Source organism: Homarus americanus, unplaced genomic scaffold, assembly GCF_018991925.1.
Source record: "Homarus americanus isolate GMGI-L3 unplaced genomic scaffold, GMGI_Hamer_2.0 scaffold37678, whole genome shotgun sequence".
Lineage (NCBI taxonomy): Eukaryota > Metazoa > Arthropoda > Malacostraca > Decapoda > Nephropidae > Homarus > Homarus americanus.
Genome location: NW_024725520.1, coordinates 597,033 through 620,943, shown reverse-complemented (window position 1 = coordinate 620,943; position 23,911 = coordinate 597,033). Strand labels below are relative to the sequence as shown.

Genomic DNA, 23,911 nt, shown 5'->3' with positions numbered 1-23,911 from the left:
TGTGATGTAGTATGAGTGTCGACCTCGTTAGTGTGATGTAGTGTAGTCTGTCGACCTCTGTTAGTGTGATGTGGTGTGTCGACGTCGTTGGTGTGATGTAGTGTGAGTGTCGACCTCTTAGTGTGATGTAGTGTGAGTGTCGACCTCGTTACTGTGATGTAGTGTAGTGTCGACACTCGTTAGTGTGATGTAGTGTGAGTGTCGACCTCGTTAGTGTGCTGTAGTAAGAGTGTCGACTTCGTTAGTGTGATGTGGTGTAGTGTCGACTCGTTAGTAAGTGTAGTTAGTGTCGACCTCGTTAGTGTGCTGTAGTAAGAGTGTCGACTTCGTTAGTGTGATGTAGTGAGTGTCGACCTCGTTGTGTGATGTAGTGTGTGTCGACCTCGTTAGTGTGCTGTAGTAAGAGTGTCGACTTCGTTAGTGTGATGTAGTGTGAGTGTCGACCCTCGTTAGTATGATGTAGTGTGAGTCGACCCCCGTTAGTGTGCTGTAGTAAGAGCGTCGACTTCGTTAGTTTGATGTAGTGAGTGTGTGGACCTCGTTAGTATGATGTAGTGGTGTGACCTCGTTAGTGTGATGTAGTATAGGTGTCGACCTCGTTAGTGTGATGTAGTGTGAGTGTCGACCTCGTTAGTGCGATGTGGTGTGAGTGTCGACGTCGTTAGTGTGATGTAGTGTGAGTGTCGACCTCGTTAGTGTGATGGTGTGAGTGTCGACCTCGTTAGCGTGATGTGAGTGTGGTGTCGACCTCGTTAGTATGATGTAGTGTGAGTGTCGACCTCGTTAGTGTGCTGTAGTAGAGTGTCGACTTCGTTAGTGTGATGTAGTGTGAGTCGTCATTATCGTAATGATGTAGTCTTCAATTTCTGCTTAGAGCTTTAGAGTAATTGCCTGTGTGTGTGTGTGTGTGTTGGCTCAACTATGTGTGTATGTACTGCTTGACGCTGTCGTGAGTGTGTGTGTGTGTGTGTGTGTGTGTGTGTGTTACTTGGCTCGACCATGTGTGTGTGTGTGTGTGTGTTACTTGGCTCGACCATGTGTGTGTGTGTGTGTGTGTTACTTGGCTCGACCATGTGTGTGTGTGTGTGTGTTACTTGGCTCAGCATGTGTGTGTGTTGCTAGCTCGACCATGTGTGTGTGTGTGTGTTACTTGGCTCGACCATGTGTGTGTGTGTGTGCCTAGCTCGACCATGTGTGTGCGTGTGTGTTGCTTGGCTCGAGCATATGTGTGTTGCTTGCAGCTGCCGTGTGTGTGTGTGTGTGTGTGTGTTATGGCTCGACCATGTGTGTGTGTGTGTTACTGGCTCAAGCATATGTGTTGCTTGACTGCCGTGTGTGTATGTGTGTGTGTGTGTGTGTGTGTGTGTGTGTGTGTGTTTGGCTCGACCATGTGTGTGTGTGTGTTACTTAGCTCGACCATATGTGTGTTGCTGACGCTGCCTGTGTGTGTGTGTGTATGTCACAGCTCGACCATGTGTGTGTGTGTGTGTACTGGCTCGACCATATGTGTGTTGCTTGACGCTCCGTGTGTGTGTGTGTGTGTGTGTGTGTGCTAGCTCGACCATATGTTGTTGCTTGACGCTGCCGTGTGTGTGTGTGTGTGTGTGTGTGTTACCAGCTCGACCATGTGTGTGTGTGTGTTATGGCTCGACCATATGTGTGTTGCTTGACGCTGCCTTGTGTGTGTGTGTGTGTGTGTGTGTGTGTGTGTGTGTGTGTGTGTGTTGCCTGGACGTTTGATCCTCGAGTGAGGTAGGAGAGCTGCGTGTGTGCCTCACCACCCTCACTACGTCCCCGCCACCCGCCTCTCCCCGGGCAGTGTGTGTGTCTGCCGTAGCAACAGCAGGTCCAGGACGGCAGCAGCTCTGGTTAGTGAGACAGAAATATCCGTCAAAGTTAAGAAACATAACCAAAATGGCACCCACTGCTTCCCGTTGATCGTAGTCACTATAAATGTCACTGATTTCGTCCTAATTGATCGCTGGTCAACGATTTCAGCCAATAGTATTCCCCCTAGTATGATCTCTGGGGTTAATTCTGAGCTCTGATTGGCCGAGAGATGTCGCGTGTGGTAGAAAATGGAAGTTTCAGCTGAACGCCTACCTGTGGTTCCTGGATTAGAAAACGAGATCCAGAGAGAATTAATACCTGGTCGCAGGCAGGTGTGGCCGCTGCTCCTCTTACCTGAGGCTTAATATTACTCAAACTTACGTGTGACTGAGAGTAAGACAACAGTGTTTTGGCTGACAGTGATCCTCGCGGCACTATGTGAGAAAAACGCCCACAAAACTCCCCCAAAACATCATATTTATCGAAGTTAATCGTTAATGTCGTCTTGTTGAGGAATAGTAAGATACATTTGGATGAGTGGGAGGTTATCAGTGTGTGGAGGGAGGTACTGTGTGGCGGCCGTCAGGAGAGGGAGGTGACATTATCGTGTTCCTGGCACAGCAGGCAGGCACTCCAGCTGAGATGGGTGAGTGTGGTGGAGGGAAGGAGGAATGATGTACAGTGTGGATGTGTTGAGAACTGTGGGGCGTGGTAGTGGCGCTTCAGTAGTAGGCATGGTGTGTCCTCCTCTGTCAAGTGCCGGCACCGGCAGCGCCTGTGTCCGCTGCTGCCACTTCAGGAAAAAGCAACGTTTACTGGCTGCTTTAAGCGCCTCCACGGGGCTCTCCCTCCTCCTCTTTGTCCTCCACACTTCCCCCTCCTTTCTCTCCACCAAAGACCCACAGGACACGTCAAAGGAATTACCAGAAAAATCTCACTATGTTAAAGACGTGATAGAATCTCACCATGATAGACAGGAGGTGAGGGAGACACAGGTGTTGAGGGCCGCCACTTACATCAGTGACACACGTTCTCAGAGACTCCCCCATAAAATCAGTGATAAAAACAATGAAAACTTGGCTAGAGTCGAGGTAAATGATGGTGAGAGGGCGGCAGGTGTTGAGCCAGAACTACAGGTGTTGCCAATGGAGTGGAAACACCCACTGGGGCAACACTGGAGACGTGTAGGTGATGATGGGACCTTTGAAGTCGGCACACGTCGTGGTATTGATTCCCCTACAGGAGTTAACTCAGCCAACACCTCCGAAAACACGGCACAAGGCTCCTCCCCATCTCTAGCGGGCCCTCATGGGCTCGTGGCTCCTGCAGAGGCGGAGAGACAACACAGACCCCTCCTGCTGATGCTCGACTACTCCCGCCCTTCATACTACCCCTGGAGGACCACCAAGGACGAGTGTACCAACTTCGCCACCAGGTAGGTGTTGTGTATGAGTGTGGCACTGTGTACCTGCAGCCCAGTATACATGTGTGTTTGGCCCTGTGTACGTGTGTGTGATCCTGTGAACGGGTGTGTGGTCTTGTATACGTGTCTGGTCCTGTATACGTGTGGTCCAATGTACGTGTTTTTGTTTGTGTGTGTGTGTGTGTGCTTTATTGGGGTTATTATAACTTATTTAGACGGAAGTACAACAACCATCTGTTATCCTCTACAACAACACCGGAGAGGGAAGTATTACAACCACCTGTTATCCTCTACAACAACACCGGAGAGGGAAGTATTACAACCATCTGTTATCCTCTACAACAACACCGGAGAGGGAAGTATTACAACCATCTGTTATCCTCTACAACAACACCGGAGAGGGAAGTATTACAACCACCTGTTATCCTCTACAACACCACCGGAGAGGGAAGTACAACAACCACCTGTTATCCTCTACAACACCACCGGAGAGGGAAGTACAACAACCACCTGTTATCCTCTACAACACCACCGGAGAGGGAAGTATTACAACCATCTGTTATCCTCTACAACACCACCGGAGAGGGAAGTATTACAACCATCTGTTATCCTCTACAACACCACCGGAGAGGGAAGTACTACAACCACCTGTTATCCTCACAAATACCGGAGAGGAAGTATTACAACCACCTGTTGTCTCATAACAACACCGGAGAGGAAGTACAACAACATCTGTTATCCTCACAACACCGGAGAGGGAAGTATTGCAACCATCTGTTATCCTCTACAACAACACCGAAGAGGGAAGTATTACGAACCATCTGTTATCCTCTACAACAACACCGGAGAGGGAAGTATTACAACCACCTGTTATCCTCTACAAAAACACCGGAGAGGGAAGTACAACAACCACCTGTTATCCTCTACAACACCACCGGAGAGGGAAGTATTACAACCACCTGTTATCCTCTACAACAACACCGGAGAGGGAAGTACTACAACCACCTGTTATCCTCTACAACAACACCGGAGAGGGAAGTATTACAACCACCTGTTATCCTCTACAACAACACCGGAGAGGGAAGTATTACAACCACCTGTTATCCTCTACAAAAACACCGGAGAGGGAAGTACAACAACCACCTGTTATCCTCTACAACACCACCGGAGAGGGAAGTATTACAACCACCTGTTATCCTCTACAACAACACCGGAGAGGGAAGTACTACAACCACCTGTTATCCTCTACAACAACACCGGAGAGGGAAGTATTACAACCGCCTGTTATCCTCTACAACAACACCGGAGAGGGAAGTATTACAACCGCCTGTTATCCTCTACAACAACACCGGAGAGGGAAGTACAACAACCACCTGTTATCCTCTACAACAACACCGGAGAGGGAAGTACAACAACCACCTGTTATCCTCTACAACACCACCGGAGAGGGAAGTACTACAACCATCTATATTGTTTGTATACCTACACTGTCTATGCATAATGTTTGTATACCTACACTATGTATAATGTTTGTATACCTACACTATGTATAATGTTTGTATACCTACACTGTCTATGTATAATGTTTGTATATCTACACTGTCTATGTGGTAGAGTACATGCCGAATCAATGTGATCCTGTATGACTATTTTCCATAACTATGTGTCTATACATCTGTCTCTCCATCTATCCACCTGTCTATATACCTACGTCGGTGTGTGAGGGTCAAGAAACTCCCTGTACATCATACACATCAAAGTCCTCTACTCACAAATCAAGGTGTTGCTTCAATTGCAGGTTGAATTGTGAGTCTCGTTTGTGTATTTTGCAAACTTCTTACACCATGGGTTTATATATGCTTTGAAAAGTCCAGTTCAAAGCTTGAGTGTATATTTTGCAACACTGTCGGCAGCTCTGCAAACTGGCGCTGCAATTGCAAATCTTTCCTTTGTTATATTCAGCGTTGTTATTCAATCGGATTAATTAATAATTCATAGCCTGGGGCGCAATAGTAAATCAAGCTTGTGTTCTTCGCAACGCCCTGACACTTGCAGATTCAATTGCAAATTTCGTTCACGTATCTTGCAACATGTTTCCTGTGTCGGGTCCAGCAATGACTATACTAAGTATTGTGAAAATGGGTCCCACAGGCCCGTTACGGACTGTGTGGATACTGCATACTAAGCCTTCAGTGCACAAGGAGGCAGCGTGGCCGACACTACTCGACCGCCTTTATTTCCCCACCTATAAACTTGGGTACCCATATACTGTACAGGTGGGTCAACTAAGGGGTGCCCCGGGATCGAACCAGCGACCCTTAAGACACTCATCCCACACTATCGTTTGTTTGTATCACCAACAACTGTAAATTATACTTTTACAACCATTTAAAATAAAATCTATAAAAAAAACTGACACTCATCATCAAATGTGAATAACTGTAATTAAAACTTTATAAAAACAAACTGTAAAAAAAACAACCAGTAACCATGACCTACAGCTCTAGTTTACACCCACAACTTGTAAATCATTTGGTAAACACGAACACTAAAACTTGTAAACATTATGCAAGGACAAATTATAAAACAACTCGTAAACACACTGAAAACAACTCGTAAACACAGTGTATCAAGTATGATCATGTATAATAAGAATGATTACTAGGTGTATATTGTGTGTGATTTTAAATATGCAGTGTATTATTGATATGTGTATGATATAGTATAATTCTGAGTGTATAGTGAGTATAATTGATGTATGTATGATAAAATGTATGATTCAGAGTGTATAATAGTAAGTATGAGTGGTATGTGTGATAAACAGTATAATTATGTATGAGTATGATTATTATACATGAGAAACAGTATGATTATATTGGTCTAAAGTATGATTGTGTTCGTATAATAAATATGATTCTAAGTATGATAAACAAATATAGGGTATAATTTATTTTTGTGTATTAAGTATGATAATTCGTGAAAAGAAAGTATAATTATATATGCTAATTACGTGTCAACTGGACTAATTAATATTTATGTATACAACAGTAATTAGTATGATGAATAACGGTGCTGAGCCTCACTAAAGCATGTATACTATGTATGATGTATACTTGTATTAGTTACATAGGTAAGTTTATGATTTAATGACCGAATGATTATATGATTATCGTATGAAGACCGTATGATTACTGTAAGAAGCCCGTATGATTACTGTAAGAAGGCCGTATGATTATCGTATGAAGGCCGTATGATTACTGTAAGAAGCCCGTATGATTACTGTAAGAAGGCCGTATGATTATCGTATGAAGGCCGTATGATTACTGTAAGAAGGCCGTATGATTATCGTATGAAGGCCGTATGATTACTGTAAGAAGCCCGTATGATTACTGTAAGAAGCCCGTATGATTATCGTATGAAGGCCGTATGATTACTGTAAGAAGCCCGTATGATTACTGTAAGAAGGCCGTATGATTACTGTAAGAAGCCCGTATGATTACTGTAAGAAGGCCGTATGATTACTGTAAGAAGCCCGTATGATTACTGTAAGAAGCCCGTATGATTACTGTAAGAAGGCCGTATGATTACTGTAAGAAGGCCGTATGATTACTGTAAGAAGGCCGTATGATTACTGTAAGAAGGCCGTATGATTACTGTTAGAAGCCCGTATGATTACTGTTAGAAGCCCGTATGATTACTGTAAGAAGCCCGTATGATTACTGTAAGAAGGCCGTATGATTACTGTAAGAAGGCCGTATGATTACTGTAAGAAGGCCGTATGATTACTGTAAGAAGGCCGTATGATTACTGTAAGAAGGCCGTATGATTATTGTAAGAAGCCCGTATGATTACTGTAAGAAGCCCGTATGATTATTGTTAGAAGCCCGTATGATTACTGTAAGAAGCCCGTATGATTACTGTAAGAAGGCCGTATGATTACTGTAAGAAGGCCGTATGATTACTGTAAGAAGCCCGTAAGATTACTGTAAGAAGGCCGTATGATTACTTTGTAAGAAGCCGTATGATTACTGTAAGAAGGCCGTATGATTACTGTAAGAAGCCCGTGTGATTACTGTAAGAAGCCCGTATGATTACTGTAAGAAGCCCGTATGATTACTGTAAGAAGCCCGTGTGATTATCGTATGAAGGCCGTATGATTATCGTATGAAGCCCGTATGATTACTGTAAGAAGCCCGCATGATTACTGTAAGAAGGCCGTATGATTACTGTAAGAAGCCCGTAAGGATTACTGTAAGAAGCCCGTATGATTATCGTATGAAGGCCGTATGATTACTGTAAGAAGCCCGTATGATTACTGTAAGAAGGCCGTATGATTACTGTATGAAGTCCGTATAAAATTACTGTATGAAGCCCGTATAAAATTACTGTATGAAGCCCGTATAATTATAATATGAAGGTCGAATGATAAAACTCCTAATAAAGTAATATAAGACCCGTATGAGTGTGTATGAAGGCCGTATGATTATTATCGTATGTTGAGTGAGGCGAGCTGCTGGTGGTGTGTGAGGGCGAGAATGACACAAGCGCCATCCACCCCGTGTGTCCTCTCCCCTTTAATGCTTTTGTTCTGATCCCGATATAGAGGGGAGAGGGGAGAGAAGGGGTGAGGGGGGAGAGAAGGGGAGAAGGGGTGAGGGGGAGAGAAGAGGGGAGAGAAGGTGAGGGGGAGAGAAGGGGGTGAGGGGAGAGAAGGGGTGAGGGGGAGGGAAAGAGGGGAGAGAAGGGGTGAGAGAGGGGGAGAGGAGTAGGAAGGAAGATACTTTTACGTAGGATTGAAGGAGGGAGGAAGGAGGGGAGGGACATACGATTGAAAGTGGGGGTCACGTAAGAGAGAGAGAGAGAGAGAGAGAGAGAGAGAGAGAGAGAGAGAGAGAGCCATCTTCTAGCTCTCACCTTTAATCGGGAAATCCATTAAGAAAAATCTGCAAAATCTCTTCTCTCTCTCTCTGTTAAAGTGGGTGAGAGGAGGTTCGAGCAGTTTGGGAGAGTGTGGGGTGGGGAGAGGTGGGGGTGGGGAGAGGTGAGGTGGGGGTGGGGAGGTGGGGTGGGAGAGGTGGGGGGGGAGAGTGTGAGGTGGGGAGAGGTGGGGTGGGGAGAGTGTGGGGTGGGGAGAGGTGGGTTGGGGAGTGTGGGTGGGGGGAGTGTGTGGGTGGGGAGGTGTGGGGTGGGGGAGTGTGTGGTGGGGAGAGTGTGGGAGAATAATTGAGAAAGGAGGAGAGCAGGTAGAGGAGTCATGAGAGGAGTGAGTGTGGAAGAATGGGAAGAATGAATGAATGAGAGAGAGAGAGAGAGAGAGAGAGAGAGAGAGAGAGAGAGAGAGAGAGAGAGAGAGAGAGAGAGAGAGAGGTAACATACAGTACACAAGCACCGCCCAGCTGACCTCCCACTCTATCTCTCACTCCAACCACTTACACTGGCCTCTCTTTCTTGGTTTTCCCTTATTTCCCTCTCTTCCTCTCATCTCCTCCTTCCCCCCTTCTTCTCTTACTCTCCACCTTCCTAGTTTTCCTCTCCTCTTCTCCCTCCTTCGCTTTCTCTCCCCCCTCTTCTTACTTTGCTCCCTCTCCTTCCTCCTCACCTCCCTCGCCCTTCTCCTCTCTTTCCTCACCCTCTTCCATTCCTCATTTCTCGTTTTCTTCACCATTTTCCTCCTCTTTTTCTCTTTCCTTACCCTCCTCCTCTTCTTTCCTCTCCTCCGTCCTCCTCCAGTCCACAGCCAAAGGCGTCTCTTAAAACATGTAGAGACTAACCAAAGATTAATTCCCCTCAAGACCCTTTGTGTGCGAGAGAGGGAGGGAGGGAGGGAGGGAGGGGAAGAAAGAGAGGGGAGGGGAGAAAAAGAGAGAGAGATGGGGAAGAAAGAGAGAGGGGAAAAAAGAAAGAAGGGTGAGAGAGAGAAATTAAAAGAGTAAAGCAACGATAGAATATTCCGGAAAAAGAAACTTAGCCAACTCTAGTTTCTCGCCTGCACACACACAAAGGCACTTGGATGTGACCTCATACTTATCAACGATGTCCTGAAAGATTCTCTCACTCGTTGGAAGTTTGTGTGTGCGTACAACTCGGCTCCCGACTATTGCGCCCTCTAGAATATGCTGAACAGTCTCCAAGATTGGGCCACCATCTTCCACGTCACTATTAACCATACCAAGACCATGGTTGTGCACATCAACCTCTCCTCCGACCCTGTCCCACCTCCCTCCACCACACTGGGCCCCAACACACTCCAGGTTGTGGACTCCACAAAGCTCCTCGGCGTCACTATTGATAATAAACTAAATTGGAAAGCAAACGTCACTACAACCGTCAAATCTTCCAGCTTTCGTCTCCACCTCCTCCGTCGTCTCAAGTCCCTCGGAGTTCCCGCACCTGAGCTCTTGAATGCTTATATAACATCCATACTTTCTAAACTCACCAATGCTTCCCCTGCCTGGTCTTCCTCCTTAAATGTTACACAGCGAGGACTCACTCCCCCTCCTGCACCACATATCAAGATGTATTCAGTATACTAACCCTTTCAACTATCTCTGATCATCACCATGTACCTCATCTAAGAAGTTTGAGGAGAAGCTTCTGAACCATCCTCTCCTCCCACCACGAATTGCTGTTCGACACTACAACCACATCCAGCCCGTACGAGCACGCACTGATCACTATAAGAACAGCCCAGTCCCAACCATTGTAAAAATCATCAACAAGTCGTAGATCACCTGTGTGTTTATTCCTTGCCAGTCTTACTTTTATACTGTAACTGTTGAATTTTGTGTTAAACGACCGCCCCCCCCCCCTGTCACTATATATTATATACAGTATGGACCACTTATGCCACTTGCATATTTTCAGCTTATAGCTGCTGTATTTGTTAATAAAGCAATAATTACTACTTTTTCTACTATTTCACATGCACGCACACTACTCGGCACACACACGACCTATAAAACGTAACTCGATATATTTTCATTTCTCGGTTACTGATGTTGATATATCAAAGACCTTGGATCAATATTCTCTCTCTATATATATATATATATATATATATATATGTATATATATATATATATATATAGAGAGAGAGAGAGAGAGAGAGAGAGAGAGAGAGAGAGAGCGACCAGAAAGTAGAAATCTGGGTGTTAGGCCCCCGTGGTCGCCCCCTACTCCTCCCCACCCACCCAGAAAGGTTGAACCCCTTCACTAAAAAAGTATATTTTTCTATCTACAACTACAGTTTTTAATAGAGCTGAAATATGTGTGTGTGTGTGTGTGTGTGAGTGTGTGTGTGTGTGAGCGTGTGTGTGTGTGTGTGTGAGCGTGTGTGTGTGTGTGTGTGTGTGTGTGTGTGTGTGTGTGTGTGTGTGTGTGTGTGTGCGTGCGTGTGTGTGTGTGATGGAGGGGAGTGAACCTGTTATTAATAAATAAGTCGTGTATGAGGATGATAACTGCAGTACTGTAGTAGTAAGTGGCGTGCTGGCTGTAGCCTCGTACCTCTCCACAATCAATGCCACTAACCAACCCACGCCTCTACGCCACCCGAGTTTACACACCTGACTACTGAGCTTACACACATGACTACTGAGTTTATACACCTGACTACTGAGTTTACACATATGACTATTGAGTTTACACACGTACCTATTTAGTTTACACACATAATTACTGAGTTTGCACTAATGACTACTGTTAATTACGGGCCATGTAGCCGTGTGTGTGTGTGTTTGTGTGTGTGTGGCTGTGTGTACGTGCACCTGTGTGTGTGTGTGTGTGTGTGTGTGCGTGTTTAATTACGTGCATAAAATAATTACACTTTCGCCACCATTACTTGTTGTTCATTTGTCGAGTGAATTACAGTGTGAAATAAAATAAAGGAAATATAAGCACAAGTATACCTTAATATACAAATATACTCTACATACACATACACATACACATACACATACATATACACATTCACATATATACTGTTTATCAAATACATTGTGTGTGTTTAAATGTGCATCATGTACGAGTATTTCCACAGTTTACAAGTTAGAGGGCTGAAATTTGGTAGGGAGGTGCGGGTGACTTAGGAAGATGGTTGAGCACTATCACTAATAATAATAATAATAATAATTAACGGTTTATTGAAAAAGTTCTGCAGCCCGAAGGCTGAAAATATACATTGGGCATAAATGACTTATTACATACATTGGTGGTTTAACAAAAGCCTTCATTAGAGAAAGGTAAAGGAACATACAGTGAACATACAGATTAATGTAGGTGTTGAACAGCAAAAACGTAGTGTAGTAACTCCCTCCCAGATGGTGTTAGGAGGGACCTCACGTGGTGTAGTAGTTCCCTCACAGATGGTGTTATGAGGGGCCTCACGTGGTGTAGTAATTCCCTCACAGATGGTGTTATGAGGGGCCTCACGTGGTGTGGTAATTCCCTCACAGATGGTGTTATGAGGGGCCTCACGTGGTGTAGTAATTCCCTCCTGTCCCTCCACCCGGGGTAAGAAAGGTAACTCAGCCACGCCCACAGCCGTCTCGTCCACACTTACATTTACTTAACAAGGAAAGATAATTTGAAATAAACTGCACGTTTAACACTGTTCGACTCTGTGTGTGTGTGTGTGTGTGTGTGTGTGTGTGTGTGTGTGTGTGTGTGTGTGTGTGTGTGTGTATGTGTGTGTGTGTAAGTGTATGTGTGTGTGTAAGTGTGTGCGTACGCTAATTAGTAAAGAAATAAATATAGACAAAGAGAATTGGAGAAATAAACATTGATGAAGAAACAAAGATAAAACCAGAGAAAGACAGAGAGGTAGACAGGGAAAGACAGAGAGGTAGACAGGGAAAGACAGAGAGGTAGACAGGGAAAGACAGAGGTAGACAGAGAGGTAGACAGGGAAAGACAGAGAGGTAGACAGGGAAAGACAGAGAGGTAGACAGGGAAAGACAGAGAGGTAGAGGGAAAGACAGAGAGATGGGGAAAAAGACAGAGAGGTAGATAGGGAGCATAGAGAGGTATAGGGAAAGACAGAGAGGTAGGGACAGAGAAAGACAGAGGTAGACAGGGAAGAGCAGAGAGGTAGACAGGGAAAGACAGAGAGAGGGGGAAAGACAGGGAGGTAGACAGGGAAGACAGAGAGGTAGACAGGGAAAGACAGAGAGGTAGACAGGGAAAGGAGCAGAGAGGTAGACAGGGAAAGACAGAGAGGTAGAGGGGAAAGACAGAGAGGTAGACAGGGAGACAGAGAGGGGACAGGGAAAAGACAGAGAGGTAGACAGGGAAAAGAGAGAGGGGTAGACAGGGAAAGACATGAGGTAGACAGGGAAAGACAGAGAGGTAGACAGGGAAAGACAGAGAGGTAGACAGGGAAGACAGAGAGGTAGACAGGGAAAGACAGAGAGGTAGACAGGGAAAGACAGAGAGGTAGACAGGGAAAGACAGAGAGGTAGACAGGGAAAGACAGAGAGGTAGACAGGGAAAGACAGAGAGGTAGACAGGGAAAGACAGAGAGGTAGACAGAGAAAGACAGAGAGGTAGACAGGGAAAGACAGAGAGAGGTAGACAGGGTATTACAGGAGAGGTAGACAGGGAAAGACAGAGAGGTAGACAGGGAAAGACAGAGAGGTAGACAGGGAAAGACAGAGAGGTAGACAGGGAAAGACAGAGAGGTAGACAGGGAAAGACAGAGAGGTAGACAGAGAAAGACAGAGAGGTAGACAGGGAAAGACAGAGAGAGGTAGACAGGGAAAGACAGACAGACAGGGAAAGACAGAGAGGTAGACAGGGAAAAGACAAGCAGAGAGGTAGACAGGAAAGACAGAGGTAGAGGCAGACAGGGAGCATAGAGAGGTAGACAGGGAAAGCATAGAGGGCAGGGAAAGACAGAGAGGTAGAGGAAAGACACAGAGAGGTGTGTGTATAGGGAAAGACAGAGAGGTAGACAGGAAAGAAGTAGGGAGGCAGAGAGGGAAGATAGAGAGGTAGACAGGGAAAGATACAAGGAGGTAGACAGGGAAAAGACAGAGAGGTAGACAGGAAACATATAGAGGTAGGCAAAAGACACAGACAGACAGACACAGCACAGACACAGACAGACAGACAGATAACAATAGACAGAGAAAGACAGAGACACAGGGCGGAAGAGAAGCAGTAAAGGAACAAGAGAATCGAAGAGAGAGAAAATAATGAGAGATGATTTACGAAATTATTAGTGACGACCAGTAATTAGGACATGGGGAGGGGTGAGGGGTGGGGGGGGGGTGAAGGTGGGGATGAGGGGTGGTGGAGGGGTGCGGGTAGAGGGGGGGGGGTGGTAGAGGGGGGTGAGAGAGGGGGGTGAGAGAGGGGGGTGAGAGAGGGAGGTGGGAGGATGAGGGGGTCAAGGTTGGGAGTGAGGTGTGGAGGAAGAGGGGGTGGAGGGAGAGCAGGGTGACTGTACGGTAACTGCTTTGGCAGTCTACTGTCGTCCATGAGTGTAAAGTGGCCAGTCCAGCATAGATGTTCATGGATAATGGTAGCCTCGATGGTCCTACAGTTGGTGTCAGCAAGAACTGGCATTTGTTCTCTTGTCTTCCCAGCGAACATGGAGGATGGAACATAGACTACGTTGGTGAAAGTTTTCAAGTGTCTTGAGGTGCCTCCTGTATGTGACCCATGTCTCGCTGCCATATAGCAGGGTGGGGAGGACCACTGCAACTTTGTAGATAATTTCAGCTCCCTACAGCTGAAGACACGGGTACGGATGTTGAATCTCCCCACCGATTCCCCGGTAGTGGACAGGTGTGAGCCGAGATACCGAAAGTGGGCAACATTAGAGAGGGTAGTACCTAAGCTGGATGGATGGTGGAGGTGTGGCTGAACCAGGGGCAGGCTGAAAGAGAATCAGAGTCTTACGCACATTAACCTCAAGGCTGAAGTGTGCATACGCATCTGCGTAGGTGTTCAGGATCTCCTGTAGGTCGTGTTCAGTGTGTGACAAGGGTGAGGTCGTCTGTATACTGAAGCTCAGTAATGTTAGCTGCCGACACCTTTGTTCCTGCCTGGAGTCGTCTTAAGTTGAAAAGACCCTTCATATGGTACTCTATGTCCACCCCGCTGGCTAAATTGGCACTGGCATGAGTAAGGAAGGCAGCCAAGAAAATGGAAGAGAGAGTTGGTACTAGTACACATCCTTGTTTTACCCCAGTTTAGATGGGGAAGAACTCAAACTGGGTGCCATTGTGCAGGGCACTGCCGTTCATGCAGTGCTGCCTTACAATGGCGATGAATATTGGTGTGCAGCTAAAATGGCTGAGGGTCCGCCAAGGGCTTCCCTGTTGACCGAGTCAAAAGCCTTGGTTAGGTTGATGAAGGCCATGTACAGGTCACGACGCTGTTCTCTGCCCTTTTCCTGTATCTAAAGGGTAGCAAAGATCATGTCAGTGTGCCACGTGATGGTCTAAAGCTACATTTATCCACGAGTACATTGACTTCTGGGTCATTTTCATCAAACCAGTCCTGGTGTATTCTTTCGATTTGGCTGAGGGTCTCTGCAGATTTTTGTAACGACTGTGTGGAGAATACCCCTGTTCCCCACGAGGGCTAGCCAGCGGCGGCAACTGAAAGCGAGAGGAAGCAAGCAGTGCTTGCACTTTAACACAATCACAATGCTGCCACAATAGACGCATTACATCACCCTGTGTACGAAACACACACACATACATACATACACACCTCTGTACTGTCATACTTTAATGAAGGGTTAACCATAAGTTTCCGTGTTCAGTATGAGACGTCGCGGGTCACGGAACTCTTGGCAAGGCTCCGTGTTGTTCCGTGTTCAGTATGAGCCGTCGCGGGTCACGGCACACTCGGTAAGGCCCAGTGTTCAGTATGAGACGTAGCGGGTCACGGCACACTTGGCAAGGCTCCGTGTTAAGTGTTCCGTGTTTATTATGAGGCGTAGTGGGTGACGGAACACTTGGTAAGGCTCCGTGTTAAATGTTCCGTGTTTATTATGAGGCGTAGTGGGTGACGGAACACTTGGCAAGGCTCCGTGTTAAGTGTTCCGTGTTCAGTATGAGACGTAGCGGGGTCACGGCACACCTCGGTAAGGCCCAGTGTTCAGTATGAGATGTAGCGGGTCACGGCACACTTGGCAAGGCCCGTGTTAAGTGTTCCGTGTTTATTATGAGTGGGTGACGGAACACTTGGCAAGGCTCCGTGTTAAGTGTTCCGTGTTCAGTATGAGACGTAGCGGATCAGGGAACACTTGGCAAGGCTGCGTGCTAGAGTCTACCATGTCAGGTGAAGGAGCAACAGGTGTGCGTGTATAATTCAGGTAATGAATGATGGAGGATTACACAAGGGGGAAGGGTTGGTATACATGGAGGGCTATCATGCACTGAATAATACATGGAGGGCGGGTATACAAAAGAGGGTATGTTACTTAGGTACACAGTGAATAATACGTGGGGGAGGTAGGAAGAATTATCATCCACTAGTCACGTATACATTATCATCCACTAGTCAAGTATACATTATCATCCACTAGTCAAGTATACATTATCATCCACTAGTCAAGTATACATTATCATCCACTAGTCAAGTATACATTATCATCCACTAGTCAAGTATACATTATCATCCACTAGTCAAGTATACATAATCATCCATGACTCACTTATAAGAGCGACCCTGGATAATGTTCTCATCACAAAAGACAAAAAAGATCCTAATATAATGTAAATCACCGGTGTGTGTGTGTGTGTGTGTGTGTGTGTGTGTGTGTGTGTGTGTCAATCTGTCTTTCTGTCTGTGTCTGTAATTTCTAAATGTGTCTGTCTGTCTGTCTGTCTGCATGTGTATCTGTCTGTGTATGTGCGTTTATCTGTATTAATGATCTCCAAGATGTCGATATGATAATAAACTGGACCCCCCCTTACAGGTTCTTGGTGGATGGTGGGGCCCCTGTGATGGCCTTGGTTTCCTTCCCCGGGTCAGGTAACACGTGGCTGCGGTACCTGACGGAGACGATAACGGGAGTCTTCACTGGCTCCGTCTACCACGAAGAGACCCTGGCCAAGAGAGGTTAGTCACTTCTAGTGTTAGCGTATGGTCGTACTCAAGCAGGGTCGATCTTAAAGCCTTTTGGGAGTGGGGGGGTCCCAAGCTGACTTCTCTTTCGGGGGTCCTAAGTTGACTCTTTCGGGGGGCCCGGCTGACTCTCCTTTCGGGGGCCCTGCTGGACCCCTCTTTCGGGCCCTGTTGAGTCGGGGTCTTGCTTCTTTTAGCCCTGTTGACTTTCGGAGTCTCCTTGACCATTCTTTGGGCCCTGTTGACTTTTCTCTCTTCGGGGGCCCTAAGCTGGACTCTCTTTCGGGGACCCTAAGCTGTCTCTCTTTCGGGGGCCCCTATAACCTTCATATTCCGCCCCTATATCGCGAGCTCTAGGGTGACCCCGGGACATTGTATTCTAAATAAATAAATGAATAAATAAATAAGTTATAGAAGATTAATCAGTACCTCCTCCTCCTCCATCACTACAACTGATGACCCACCAGTCACACCCTCGAGTTGCTTAATTTAACAGTAAATACGTTATTATTATTTCCACCTAACCCAAAATAAACACACAGGGGAAAAAAACAAGCTGAAATTTTGATGTTAGGTTAGATTAAATTAGGTCAGGTTAGGTCAAATTAGGTCAGATCAGGTCAGGTTAAATTAGGATGAATGACGGCCCAGGTGTCATGTTAACCAGTGATAAAAACAAGAGACAAGTGTACCGTGATTACGAAGCCGTCTCCAGACACTCCACAATAAACCCGTGCACCCGAGGCCTTTAATACCTAGTAGGGAGCGTTAACGTAACTCTCCTACACCTGAGTATATATTGGGTGTGTGTGTGTGTAACAAGTATAATTTACATACTGTATAATTTAGAGTAAGTAGTTAATAACCTACAACTATGGATGTATACTTATGAACATTCATTATTCAGTGACCTGTAGATGGTAAAGGTTGTTCATCGGTTATAGCCGTGTTAAACATCCGGCGGGGGTTATGTCCAGCCCGAGTGTCGAGGTATTTCCTTAAACACTCAGTAGATTACTCCTTTGTGGTCAATGGTTACCTTGCTTCACTCTTGCACTGCGTCAAGTATGTTAGGTAGTTAGTTTGGTAATATATAGAGAATGACACCGCCAGTTTAGAGTGATTCATGGGTCAAAGGGACCAATTACCAGCCGGTTGTTTATACACGTTATGTAAACACCCCTGACTGTAGAGTTGCTTGATATTCCGAAGGGTTGACTACTTCCTCCTTCGAGGAACCTTCTAGAAGCTTGACTCATAGATCGCTCTGGAGACGAGTGTAGGAATTACTCTCCAGTCTTGGACTGGACCCCTTTTAGTAAAGATCTACACCTGGAACCTCCTTACGAGCTTGCCTGACACGGAGCCTGTCTCAGTATACAGCGCGACTCACAACGAGAACTCTTGAGTAACAGATCACGGGGCCAGTCTAATAAACTGTTCAGTATTTGGACTTGTAAATATCACACTGTACATATACACCAGTCTTGTGTATAATTTACCTCCTCTTTGTGGAAGAAGTGAACGTTTGATGAACCATAATTATCTACAGTCTCAGGCATCCTACTGATATCAACGGGACTTAAAACAACTACAAGCAAATTAATATTTAGTGAGACTGCATACTGACAAGTCTTACTCCTCACAGGCCTACAAGCCATAGACATGTGTGTGTGTGTGTGTGTGTGTGTGTAATATTCCTATAGGTTGTGACGCTGCTACAACCGTGGTAACGTCACCTAAAGATTAGCCCCCCACCTTATTTCACTGTGAGATTAGCCCTTCCAGTGGGTTAGGTTAGGATAGGTTAAAGGTGGTTAAGTTATCTTAGGTTAGGTTAAGTTAGATTAAATTAGGTTAGGTTAAGTTGGTTATGTTTGGTTGATAAGGCTAATTTACGTTAGGTTAGGTTAATTTAAAATTGGTTAGGTTAGTTAAAGTAAATTAGGTAAGGTTGGATAGGTTAAATTACGTTAGGTTAGGTTAAATTAAGATAGGCAAGGCTAGGCTAGGCTAGGCTAGGCTAGGCTAGGCTAGGCTAGGCTAGGCTAGGCTAGGTTAGGTTATTACATGTCTCTGTCGCCGTAATAACAAATTGTTGTTTACGGCGACATTTACTGACACATAACACGCAAGGTTAACCCACACACGAGCTGCGCAGTGAGTTAACAGCAAAAAAGATGAGTTAACAGCAGGAGTTAGATACTAATATGAGCTTGATAAACTAAGGGTATTACCTGAAGATTAACCTAACCTATCCTAACCTAACTTAACCCTAACGCTAACCGAACCTAACTTGGCCTAATGTTAACTTAACCTAACCAACCTAACTTACCCTAACGTAAGTGAATACAGCCGATACAGTTAATAAAAGCGAGTGAACACAGCCGACACAGTTAATAAAGGCGAGTGAATACAGCCGATACAGTTAATAAAGGCGAGTGAACACAGCCGATACAGTTAATAAAAGCGAGTGAACACAGCCGACACAGTTAATAAAGGCGAGTGAATACAGCCGATACAGTTAATAAAGGCGAGTGAATACAGCCGACACAGTTAATAAAGGCGAGTGAATACAGCCGACACAGTTAATAAAGGCGAGTGAATACAGCCGACACAGTTAATAAAGGCGAATAACACAGCGATACAGTTAATAAAGGCGAGTGAATACAGCCGATACAGTTAATAAAGGCGAGTGAACACAGCCGATATACAGTTAATAGGCGAGTGAATACAGCCGGATACAGTTATAAAGGCGAGTGAACACAGCCGATACAGTTAATAAAGGCGAGTGAACACAGCCGAGTGAACACAGCCGATACAGTTAATAAAGGCGTGAATACAGCCGACAGTTAATAAAGGCGAGGAACACAGCCGATGAATACAGCCGACACAGTTAATAAAGGCGAGTGAATACAGCCGACACAGTTAATAAAGGCGAGTGAATACAGCCGACACAGTTAATAAAGGCGGTGAATACAGCCGACACAGTTAATAAAGGCGAGTGAATACAGCCGATACAGTTAATAAAGGCGAGTGAATACAGCCGACACAGTTAATAAAGGCGAGTGAATACAGCCGACACAGTTAATAAAGGCGAGTGAATACAGCCGATAGTTAATAAAGGCGAGTGAATACAGCCGACACAGTTAATAAAGGCGAGTGAATACAGCCGATAGTTAATAAAGGCGAGTGAATACAGCCGATACAAAACTAAACTACATCACTGTATCTTATCGAGACCCAGGGCACGAAACTGTTTACACGACCCCCAGTTTGCCTGCACTGATCCTCACCACAACCCCACCACACAACCAATCACAACTCGCGGCCTGTATATCTCAGGCTTCTGATTGGACGAAAACTGTTTGGTTAGCTCTTGTTAATTAATTAAATAATTGCCCTTTGTTAAGTTGGTTGATACCAGTTTATATAATTTTAAGGTTAAATAATAAACGTTTTTCTCCTAAATTCGTAAAATAATAAAACAAATTAAATCGGTACAACAAAACTTTTCAAGATTTTCTCTACATGCTCTCTACTTTATACCGCTTATATCTACTTTATACCACTTATATCTACTTTATACCACTTATATCTACTTTATACCACTTATATCTACTTTATACCACTTATATCTACTTTATACCACTTATATCTACTTTATACCACTTATATCTACTTTATACCATTTATATCTACTTTATACCACTTATATCTACTTTATACCACTTATATCTACTTTATACCACTTATATCTACTTTATACCACTTATATCTACTCAAATAAATGCTGCAATGTTTCTGTGTATGTGTCTTTACCTATAATACTGTAATCATGTATCCCTGATGTATGTGTCTTAACCTATAATACTGTAATCATGTATCCCTGTTGTATGTGTCTTAACCTGTAATACTGTAATCATGTATCCCTGTATCATTATGTCATAGGTATCCTCTTCCTTGTAGGTTTCTTAGGTGAGCGAGATGGACACAGGAAAGGCACAACACTCATGCAGAAAACACATAGCTATCCCCTGCTGCCTGAAGGTATGTGTCTATACTCTTTATGTATCTCACACACACACACACACACACTGACACACACACACAATTCAACATTCTCCTCGTCATCCAACATTCTTCTCGACATCCAACATTCTCCTCATCATCCAAAATTCTCCTCGTCATCCAACATTCTTCTCGACATCCAACATTCTCCTCATCATCCAAAATTCTCCTCGTCATCCAACATTCTCCTCGTCATCCAACATTCTCCTCGTCATCCGACATTCTCCTCGCCATCCAACATTCTCCTCGTCATCCAACATTCTCCTCGTCATCCAAAATTCTCCTCGTCATCCAATATTCTCCTCGTCATCAGAAAACTTTAATGGGACGGAATTCAAGCTCCTGCTGCCAAGGTCCCCGAGGAAGGTGGTACTGCTTATACGAAGTCCCTGGGAAGCTGTCGTTGCTCTAAGACACTATCATGCCGCTGGTCACACAGGCTTCGGTAGCAACACTTTCTTCAGGGGTCCTGGTGAGTATGTGGTATGTGGTGAGGATGGTGAGAGGATGGTGTGGTAGTGGTGAGGATGGTGTGGTAGTGGTAGTAGATGGTGTGGTAGTGGTGAGGAGGGTGTGGTAGTGGTGGTAGTGGATGGTGTGGTAGTGGATGGTGGTGGTTGTGTTGTGGTGATGTTGTGGTGGTGAGGGAGTGTGGTGTCGTGGTTGTGGGGGGTGAGTGGTTGTGATTGTGTGGAGATGGTGTATAGGTATGGTGGAGATGATGTGGTTGTGGTGGAAATGATGTGATTGTGGTGAAGAGAGTGTGATTGTGGTGGAGATGGTGTGGTTGTGGTGGAGATGGTGTGGTTGTGGTGAAGATGGTGTAGTGTGTGTGGAGGATGTAATTGATACGGAAAATGTACATCTTTATTTTAATCCATGTAGGTGTAGTGAAGTCTAGGTGTGAGTACATGAATGTCAAAAAACTTTATTCAGAATACAGTAATCAAATTCATCTTCAGACACAAACTACAGGAACAGGTACAGTTTTGTATTCACTCACTCCCTAACTTAATTACTCACTAAATGACTCATTCACTGACTAACTGAATCACTCATTCACTGACTCACTCACTCGTTCGTTCACTGACCCACTGACTCACTCTTGCCGCCAGGGTGGGCCAACTTCACAGTGCACAAATCCAAAGTTTGGGTGAGGTTAAACAAGGTGTGGCTTACTCTACCCAAAACTACTATCCACGTCATCCACTACGAGCACCTCCAGGTTAGTAACTATCCACCTACCATCTAACCACATCTCAGAATCAAAGCTACTATCCCGTAACATATCCCCAATTGAACTATCCACAGCTGTTCTTCAACCTATTATCCACATCTCAGAATCAAAGCTACCTATCCACTTAACTATCCTCCAATGAACGATCCACATAACTACCATTCATTAAACTACCCACATACCTTTTCACTTAACTATCCGTCATCCACATTTTAAAATAATCTGAATTTTAACTCAGTACAGTAATTCCCCCTCTGTAGCACCACACACACAACACTTTCTTGCCCCTGTTATTAATACACGACTTCATTATTCACTAAATTCTTTCGGCTTTATTTTAATTCTTTATATAAATTTAATCAAAGTTTGAACAATATGTAAAATATTATTTAATTTAGTAGACCATTGTAAAGTATTTTAGTATATCTTTAATATAAAACTTTGATTGATGCAATAGTGTATAGGGGCGTCAAACTCATGGCCCTCGGCCCAATTGTGGCCCTTGGGATGGTCAGGTGTGGCCCGCGGGATGACGGTAAAATTTATCATCCCGTGAAATTATGAAAGAAATAGATATAATCATGTTTATTTAGTAAAATGAATTTTACATACTTAAGATCAGACAAACCCAAATGAGGTATTCCTGGTAAGCCAGGTAAGGCAATGTGTGAAGCTGTAAACTTCAATCCTGCAAATATGTGATATAGCACTTGTGTTGGCCCTAAAATAAGAATTGGCCTTCGAAGGTTTTGAGTTTGACACTGTATACAGTACAGTCTTAGTGTCAGTCTATCTAAAATGATCTAACATTCTTTAATTTTTATAAGGCTCTAGACATACTTAATAAACAACTAACACATGTTCCAACATTACAGCACCAGCTCGAGGAAGAAATGCTACGTCTCATGAGGTTTCTGGGGCTGCCTCTAGACTATGGCAGACTCGAGTGCCTCCTCAGGTGAGTGATTGCTTAAAACAGTGATTCCCAAACTGGTGAGCACTAATTTGGAATTGGGGGGGGGGGGGCATGAGGCCATGTGGTATACAGTACATATATATATTCTTTTTTCTTTATTATGAAATTTATAATAATATTGTGCATCATTAAATTTTTTCCGTAGTATATTTCACTCTTCCTCATATACAGTATGTGAGTGCGAGCTGTAAAATTTATTCAAAATTTATCAAATTGATTTTACCAAATGCTGAGGGAGGGTGAGGGTTTAAAATCTATATAACAAAAATATTATGGTTTACTTAGGTAATGTCCTACACACAGGTACCCAGAGGGCCGTTTCCGTCGTCCAAAATACCCAAAGCAATTGCAAGGATACCGCTTCCCAGTCAAGGTGGACAAGATCCTTCAGGAGGGCATGGCGGTCTTGAATGCCATCTTGGCACGAGGCGGCCATCCTACCCTACCCACACACCTCTACAACTTCAAGCCTATTTTCTATGGATCGGGAGACTCGCCAGCACCACTAGTTGCTGTACCCGTGGAAGGTTAATTTAAGAGACCACGGGGTTGAAAATAGCTACCAATACACACACACACAAGCAGAGAGTCGGCGCTCATAGAAACAAGTCATGTCCTAAGCACTCTCCCGGCAGCCTGGACGATCTGCTTAGCCCTGTCCCCCAGCTCCACCCCACCTTCCCCATCTCCTTCCCAACCTCACTACACCGGGATTTATCAACTAAACATTCAAGTGATAAGTGCAAAGATTGGTTATCAAAGTGATTCAATAATGTATCTCGAGGAAAAAACGAGCGTGATTCACAATAACAATCACCAGTGAGCACTGAGCAGTGTAGTACTAGCCCGTGGGTTCTTTGTCCGTGACCCTCAAAATGCCCGAGACAGGACTGCCGCGGTGTTTACAACTAGACAAGTATTGACAGATGTCTACCAGTGTACCACACCATGAAAATTTTGTCGATGGCCCTCAAAGTGCTGCCATCGAGTTAAAGATCACCGCATATGTTTACAACAACAGATATTACCAGATGTCCACCAGTGAAGTACTCCAGGCATACCTTGTAGTGTACAGTTTAAAGCCAGGGAAGAGATACCCTGCCAGCAGTGTTATTGTGCAACTAGAAATCACTAACTTATTCTATGCTCGTAGTCGCAGACAAAGATATTGTGTACAGAAGCCCATCAGGACCATCACCTCCAGTAGAAAACCAAAGAAACCTACTCCTGACAGACCATACCAATACAATGAAGTTCCCCAAATATGGCACAGTCTCCCCTCCTTACGGCTCTC

The 23,911-nt window shown here is 44.7% G+C and overlaps 1 protein-coding gene across 1 annotated transcript; it reads left to right on the top strand.

Annotated features, from left to right (window-relative positions):
- The first annotated feature begins 1,834 nt into the window (after nucleotides 1-1,834).
- Nucleotides 1,835-23,157, top strand: LOC121865175. The gene is made up of 7 exons (XM_042364486.1): nucleotides 1,835-3,265; nucleotides 16,185-16,327; nucleotides 20,303-20,383; nucleotides 20,718-20,876; nucleotides 21,520-21,629; nucleotides 22,517-22,599; nucleotides 22,921-23,157. The coding sequence occupies exons 1-7, from the start codon at nucleotides 2,502-2,504 to the stop codon at nucleotides 23,147-23,149; spliced, it is 1,569 nt and encodes a 522-aa protein (XP_042220420.1). The 5' UTR covers nucleotides 1,835-2,501; the 3' UTR covers nucleotides 23,150-23,157.
- Nucleotides 23,158-23,911: the final 754 nt, after the last annotated feature.